Consider the following 8452-nt stretch of genomic DNA (forward strand, 5'->3'; position numbering starts at 1 on the left):
AAATGTGGCTGATTTTTCAAGGTGGCTGTATAACCTTTCCAATCCTAATGAGGTTTGACATTATGGTCCTCCTCTTGGATGTGGATGAGGCCCTTTTATCTGCAGCAGCTGGCTGGTTTTGAGTTACAGAAGCTTTAGGAAACCACGGCGATGTGACTTTTGTTTGTTTGTCTTTTGGCACGAGCAGGATTTCTGGATTTATTGATGCTGACGGCAAAGTGGTGAGAAGTATCCGAGTCTGTGTTCACCAGATCCAAAGCCTGGGCTCACCTATTGTTCTGTATGTAGATGTGTACAGTACAGTGTGGCATAAGTGCATTGACTGGAACACAACAGTCTCTAGTGGTAAAGCAGACTCAGTGCAGGGAGAAGCTGCATGTGCACCAGATCTTAAACATCAAGGAAACAACATATTCTGCTGAATAAAACGGCTGTTATTTCAGAAATGGCAGACAAAGGAGTAAAGTAGTGCTTTATCTGCAATACTTGCCCTTTTCCTCCTTCCAAAACAGCAGATATGCTGAGTTTCAAGCGTGCATCTGATAAAGCTAATCCTCAAAAGAGAAAAACTCTGAAAAGATAGCCTGAAGTTACACATAAAAAAAAACGAGAACACAGGGAGAAGCAGAAATGGGAGCGAGCTGGGTTAAAAGACAGTTATATTTAGCGCTCAGTCACAAATCTTTAGGATCCACAGTGAAGTTACATCTGAGGAGTGAGCTGATAATCTCCTGTGAGAAGCAGAGCGGGGACGTGATGTGAAAGCCATCAAGAAGAAGAAGATGATCAAAAAAAATAATTGAAAGCTGACAAAAGGAGTGACTTTTTTCCGCATGCATATTTAATCCGTTACATTTTGGACACACAGATTAGAGCTAGTGTTAAACTGAAAATATCAGTGAAAAGTTAAATGTGATAGGAATAAAACTTTAATCAAAGTTCCCGCCTGGAGGCTAAATGAGAGCCGATGACGTGTTTATTACATCTGCCATCAACAGTCCTGCAGAATCCTCATCTCATCAGGGAGCAATAATGCGTCTTTGTATCTAAACACTGACTAATGCCTACTGTCAGCTTGTGTAATAATACAGTAAATCATCAAAAGGAGGAGGAGGGACAGCGGCCTGCTGACGCGCTGTTGACAAGTCCGCGGAGGAGGTGGGGGGTGGGGGGGCAGCGTGGTGAGGGATGATCGATGGCGTGTCAGCAGAGCGTTGAGGTGCTCGGGGGGGGGGGATGGACGACCTGTTGAGATGCCCTTTGGGAACAGAGGAGCAGAAAAAAGAAACAGGTCGATAGCGAATAAGTCTGTCAGCAGCTACTGCAACAAGAGAGTGATACTCCTGAGGAGCCGAAGGGGAATTTTTAGAAAGAAGGGGGTTAAAAAAAAAAAACACATCAAGGCTGTTATGGTGGGCTAAGTATGTGGCATGACTCAAGAACAGGACGCTCGGTGAGCACTGGGAGAGCTGCGTCATCTCCAGATGGCAGTCAGAGCCACCAGTGAGCAGCAGTACAGTATGTGTGTGTGTGTGTGTGTGTGTGTGTGTGTGTGTTCCCAGAGCACACAGCCGCACCCTCTCCACCTTTGCAACCATGGCAACACAGAGCGAGAGGTCCTGCTGAGGATGTTGTGTCGTCCTGAGGGGAGGAGCCTGAGTGACAGCATAGCTTGTGTGTCCTTTACTACATAATGGTTTGACTGTTTCTTCTTACCTTATCTTCTGTCACTTTACATTTTACATTATTATCTGAATGATCTCCTTCTTTTTTTTTAATGCAAGATTACATACCTTTAAATATTTGGGCTTTAATTTGATACCTTGAGTATAAAGTCTTCCTCAAAAAATCATTGCAACCCTTCTTTTCGAGTTTTGAGATTAGATTTAGAATAAAGATTAAAGCTCCTATAATCAATATTTTCATATTGACAATGAATCAAATAAATCCAGCTTTGTGAAAGAAGCCATGATGATGAACCCACAGGGAACTACTTTTTCATAAATTCAGCAATTTCCCCAGTTTTGGCTTATGGGCCTTCAACTTCACTGTTTCTGTTCTCTCTCACACACCTGCTTTGCATCAAACATTTAGCAGCTAAAGAACTGGCTGCAAAACTGAGCTTAAAGGGCCAGCTCGCCAATTTTCAACCTCAGTCCTATCATGCTGTTATGGGGAGCTAATGTCATTATGGTAAGAAAAAAAAAGCAATTTCTCTCTGTGCCTTTGGAGAACACTATCCGCTTCTCCAATGGGCGCTGGAAAACCTCCGCCAGGCTACGTAAAAAGCGTCATCTGGCGGAGGCCAGGGAGCTTACTAAACTACACTTCCTCAGTCTAGGACGCCCGCCTCCAATCTCATGTCTCGTTCAAAATCGTCAGATTTAAATGTAGACTGCAGACCCGAAGATTTTTTAGATGACACACCGGTATATTTTCGGATTCTGTACCGCTCTGAACCATCGCCTGCAGCAAAACGGTAGTATTTCACTCCAGCGTCTCTCTCCCTGGGCCATTCCTTTCAGAGGGAGGTGGGGGACAGAAAACGTGACTCCACATTAATGCAAATGTTGCTTAAGTAAGATACTGCTAACAAGTTTAACTGACAGAGCGACAGACGGACAGATGCAGATGGATAGGTGGATAGAGGAATAAGGGGAGATGATGTGTCAGTGCTGTGATCAGATCTTGTTTTTCTGTCCCAAAGTGTCAAAAAAAGTCAGACCATGTGTTTTTTTTTAACGAGGTAACACATACAGAAAAACGTCATGCAAACATTTTCCATGATCAAGTAAAAACTGGCAGTTGTCACTTCGTAACTCTGTATGTTTGTGTGTGTGTGCGTGTGTGTGTGTGTGCTTGCGTGTGCTGATCCTGACCCCTTGTTCGAATCCGGCCAGGGACCCTTGTTGCATCATTCTCTTCTCCCAACTGTTACTCTGCCTAAAATTCTCCCTAAACACGTTGTATAAAAGCACATCTGGCTTTTTGTGCTCACCAGTGATGTAATGGAGGGTCACATCAGGTCATGTCATCATCCTCCATGAATGCAGCAGCCAACAAAGCCAGTAGCAGTAAGCAGTCATCACCTGAAGCTCACAGCGAACCCGGCCGCAGAGATAATGAGGACAGCTTATCGCATCTCGCTGCTCTCTTTCTTTTATCTGGCTGCTCTCCGTCTGGCTCATTTATCTGAGCTCCGGACCTCAAAGGAAGCACAGAGCTAAACTAAGACTTGGGAACCGAGCCAAACTGTCTTGCTCAGATCTGGAGTTTCTCTGAGAAGAAGGCACAGCTGAGAGCAAATGAGGACAGGCAGGGTGTGTGTGGTGATTTATGATTCACTCTTTTTCAGCTGTTGTTTCACATGATCCAAAACAAGATAACAGAATTATGCGGACAGGGAATTCACCTTAAGTTAAGCAAATTTAAAGGTGACAGCCACGCAGGGTATGCCGAGGCTTTACAGGATGAACGCCTGCATTACCCAGCTAAGAATAAACCCTGAAATATTAAGGTTATCTATTAAAACACTCCGGTAATCGCTAGAGAGAAATCAGGGAGCTTATGGCTCTTTGTGTTCATCCCTGGAGATGTCGCCGGACTAACCTTGATGTTCCAAAGCCGTGTCTTTGCCACCAGCTAATCTCAAGTCAATTTCAAGCCAGGAAAGACGATTAAAAGTTGTATTAAAACACATATAAGGTGTTCTTTAAGTCACAAATCTGCAGCCTAGGAGGTGAGAAAGCTACTAATGCTTTACAGATCAGCATGTCAGTGTCAGATTAAGGAAGCCCTGTAGGAAATGAGCTTTTTACTAATGAGTGCTTTCAGTTTACATTCACATTATCGATTTCTACTGTTTCTAACAGTATAAAAATACATATATTATGAAGCCAAATTTCAGTCATGATACTCGTGAGGAGCTAAAATCCGTGTGCAGGTCTTAAAGATGAGATATGCAGCCCGAGGCAGGAGCCTGTAATAGGCCGTAATTATAATCAGTAAAATGTTAAACTCATTAAGGAAACTGACAGGTAATGATTTGAAAAAAAAACTTCAGCAGAGGCTGTTCAGATCAACATCCCCAAAAAGCCAAAAATAGGAGCTTCACTTTGACATGAAGGAAGTCTGACGGAAAAACAAGCAGTCAAACTATTTTAGGCGACTTTTTGAGGATTGTTGTCTATAAATGGAAGAGTCGAATGGATGCTGATTCTTTGACAGGCTTTACTTTGTGTAAAACTGTGATTTTAAGGACTTTTTTACAACACATAATTTACAACAAAAATGCAGTACATGTGCTGCCACATTTTTGTTGCATTTTGTTTATATTTTTTCATTTTTTAGTTTGGGCTGGTTTGGGTGGTTAACTCTGTCTAGAGAGTTCCTGGTTTGAACCCTTGTTTGGACGAAGTGGGCCTCTCTGTGAGGAGTTTGCATGTTCTCCCCGTGCATGCGTGGGTTCCCTCCGTGTGTTCCGGCTTCCTCCCACAGTCTTAAGACATGCTCTCTACGTAAATCAGTGACTCTGAATTGCCCGAAGGTGTGAATGTGAGCGTAAACGGTTGTCTGTCTCTATGTGTCAGCCCTGTGATTGACTGGTGATCAGTCCAGGGTGTACCCCGCCTCTCGCCCAATGATGGAAGGGATAGGCTCCAGCCCCCCGCGACCCTGCATAATGGATATGCACGGAGTATAAATAATATCAGTTTGACTTGTTTTTTATTTATAGGACAGCTGAAGAGAGACAGAAAATGTGGGGAGCAGAGACCGGGGAGTGACATGCACCAAATAATCAGCAGACCGGGAGTCAAGCCTGCGATCACTGCGATCAGTGCGCCTGCCCTACCAACTGAGCTAAACCAGCGCCCCTGTATTTGTTACCTTTACATGCACAGATGTGTTCTTTAATCTGTTCTTAACTGATTTAATTTGTTGCATAATTGTGTAGAAAAAGTTTGACCTCTTGAGGGACAGCTGAGTCCACAGTTGTAGTAATGAATAATGACACATGAATAATTACTCGATATACATTTGCCCTCCTTGACCCTATAGAGAAATGTGTCACCTTTCATTATCACATCATGAGATGAATGTTAACATTTCCTCTGCTCGATTTCTCTGCATGAGCCAGAGTCAATACAGGCTTTAAAGTGTCCCCACGCTCTGTTCTGCAGGTGAAATGTCAGCGTCGTCACCTTTGCATGCAACGACGTTTAATTAAGAGCACTCGTGAGTTTCTATTTACAGAGAGTGCGACAAGGAAGAGAAAGAACTACTGCTGATGTCTCCTTAGGTGACTTAAACTCTACAAAAAAATACTGATGCTTACACACACAGCACAGCAGCAATTAATCAATCCCAGAGCACACACCCACACACACACACACACACACACACACACACACACACACTTCCTACAAACAAAGATGCAGTTTGTGCATTTCCGCGAGCGCCGCAGCTCAGAAGAACTCTGCAGCAAACAAATTAAACTGTTGTTTACAAAAAAAATCTAATTATTTTGGGAAGGAAAAAAAAGCAGCCTGTGGAAGTGAAAGATTTAACAAGCAGGCTGAGCAACAGTGCAGGTAAATATCTGAAAAACTGACTGAAACTCATGACATTTCCAAATCAATTTTTGCCCTTTTCTCTGTGCAGAATAAATGGTAACAACAATTGGGCGATCAAACTTTTACTGCGGAGGGAGGGGTTAGAAATAGCACTTCTTGAATTGGTCGCCACATCTCCTGAGGCTAAAGGCAATTTCATGCTCCAGCACGACTCAGGGGGACATTGAGAGCAAAGGTGAGCTCAAGGTTAACAGTGCAAAGCTAATAAATATGTTGGAAATCCAGCAGCACAATAACAGCTCCTGGTCACACTCTGAAAATGCAATCCCAGGGTTTAATAGCGAAAGAAAACATCGACTTCCAGCAATCAAGTAACTCGTAAAATGCATATAAATGAAATATGATGAGAGTGAGGGACTGCTTTTTTTCTCTGTGTCCAGTCTGGGTGTTGTTGTTGACAGGCCGAGCAGTGTCAGCGTTCAGCCTGTTGCCAACATTATCACTCGACTCCTGATGTGACAGGCATCAATAATTCAGAGGAACATCGCAGTGTTGGCAGCTGTTTAAAGATAAAAGGCCGGTCAAGTACACTTCTGTTTGCTGTAGGTTTGAACTAGTGTCTGCAAACACGCATCATGTGGATCAACACGTTACTTCTTCAGGGCTCTGAGGAGGCAGAGAGATGGAGAGTTTGCAGGCAAATCAAAGACAAGAGCATCTGCATTTACTTGTTGTTGTTGTTGCGGTTGGTTCAAGGTGGTTTCACTTTATTAGCTTCTCAGGTTCTTGGAGACGACATAAAGAAACCATAAACAACCAAAGGATCCACCATGATAAATGATGATGAAGGCCAGAAAGTTAAAAGGATTAGAAAAGTTAACATCGTGGGTTGACGAAGACAGAATTTTCGTGACCTTTTAACTTGTGCTGCATTTAGCTGTCTGTGCAAAAACAAACGTTAAAAAGGCAACCTGTATATTGAGGACAAATGTTTGAATAATAACGGAAAACCCACCTCCACATGGTCAAACATCATGGACTCAAAACCAAGCAAAAGCCACAACCGCTGAGAAGTGACACCAAAGCTTAAGAGTCTTAAGCTACACAGCTTCTACTTCTTGCTTGATAGAATCCAGAAACACTTTAAAATGGACAGGGTTTCATTTATCTCTCATTAATATCTCTTTCAATACAAACCGAATACTAGCAAAAGCAGGTCAAAGGCTGCTCGAGTTGGTTTTTGGTCACAACACATCCAAGAGGCCTAATGCTCCCACAGACGTCTTCTCCTTTGACTGAATTTAGATTTTCTGGCTATAGTTCAGTTGCTGCCAAGATATGGACCAATGAAAGCCTGAATAAAAGCTTTTAAATTTACATACAAAGAATAGAAGGTGACACACCACACTCATGGTTTGCAACAGCCTATGAAGGAAGCCTACTGCTGCTCTTTGCCATTTCAGCACCACGGACAGCGACAGATGAACGCAAAGGACCGTATTTGACATGAGGCACAGGCAGTGCCTCTAAAAAAACACTTCAAACAATCCAACAAAACTCATTAAAACACACATTCTAACACGACTGCAGATAGGACATAATGAAAAGCAACCTTTAAAAAGTGTCTTGACCTGTAGAAGTGAAACCAGTAAGAGAGCTTCTACATGTCCAGGCCTGTGACTGTAAGTGTGTGTGTGTGTGTGTGTGTGTGTGTGTGTGTGTGTGTCTATTTCTTTGGGGATTATCTACACTACACATCTGGAGATTTAATCAATAAGAGGATCTAGCGTATAAAGGGAAATAAAGTATTCGTGTCTTACATCCTCGTCCTCCTTCACGCATTTCTTGCGGTACTGGACGTAAGGTCTTCCATCGCCTCCTTGCTGAGGGGTCTTCGCCGCGTTTTCCTCGTCTGCAACCTGTCCGCCCAGAAGGTGGCTGGCCTCAGGTGGGTGCGGGAACGAATTGGTCGTATTGATCTTCCCGGTGAATCTCTGATACAGCGAAGCCATAATACAGGTCCGGTCCAGATAAGAGAACTTACAGCATGTCAGAGACGCACGCGGGTCTCGCCTGATTCGGGTTTTTGGGGCAGATGTGTTGGGTTTTCTGTGCGCTTCGAGGAGAACCGATGGCAGGCGGCCAGATTTCACCTCCGGGATGGAGCCGAAAAGATAAGAGAAGATACTCAGCCGCTAAACAGGAATCTATGGATAGTGATAGACCGATATAAAGCTGGATCCTTCGCACAGGCGTCCTTTTCGCTTTGTCCGCGCGCACAGCACACTACCCGGCTGAAGGTGTCAATAGTTGCTCTCATCTGTATTCACACCACGCTGGCTGCTCTCTTCTGTTGCCTCCTTACACAGAGATAGCACGAGGACGCGTTCACTTTCCGATCAGATACTCGATCCCCACCAGACTCCGGGCGATTGTCCACAAAATAAAAGCGCAAAAAAAAAAACAAGATAATGTCCCGACACTTTGGGCTCTGTGTTTGGACGACTGCCCTCGCGCATGGAGAGTGTGAAGGACGCAGAGAGCTCGGCGGTTCTCTCCGCAGACGCGCTCTGCATGAGAAGTGACCAGCACTGAGAGAGCAGCCTCACTGTCGCTGCGCTGCTCTCGGTGCTGTTTTACGCACAAACATGCGCCAGTGGTGCACAAACTCCACCTGACTTTGCCTCCATTTAAAAAGCTCTTATTAAATAGCCGCATTCATTTATTATTTTTAGAACTGGGTCGTAAAATGTTCTCCCAAATGATTACATGTGGTCCCAGGACGGAGCTCGAGTGCCTCTCTGTGGCGCACCGGATAAGGGCAGGCTGATCAAACACCTACAAAGAGGTTTACTTCAGGTGTAAAACAACAAAGTGTT

General features: G+C 44.0%; 1 protein-coding gene across 1 annotated transcript in view; it reads right to left on the reverse strand.

The window, feature by feature from the left end:
• The window catches only part of dpp6b (dipeptidyl-peptidase 6b), a 66053-nt gene extending 57975 nt beyond the window's left edge, over positions 1-8078 (reverse strand). Inside the window, exon 1 of the mRNA XM_069684322.1 lies at positions 7394-8078. Coding sequence (XP_069540423.1) covers positions 7394-7585 — 192 coding nt within the window. The 5' untranslated portion in view covers positions 7586-8078. The remainder of the gene's footprint in view (positions 1-7393) is intronic.
• Between the last annotated feature and the right edge of the window lie 374 nt (positions 8079-8452).

The sequence above is a fragment of the Semicossyphus pulcher genome, unplaced genomic scaffold (assembly GCF_022749685.1).
Source record: "Semicossyphus pulcher isolate SPU_LCO1_2020_fin unplaced genomic scaffold, fSemPul1.0.p SCAF_7, whole genome shotgun sequence".
In the NCBI taxonomy this organism is placed as follows: Eukaryota; Metazoa; Chordata; class Actinopteri; order Labriformes; family Labridae; genus Semicossyphus; species Semicossyphus pulcher.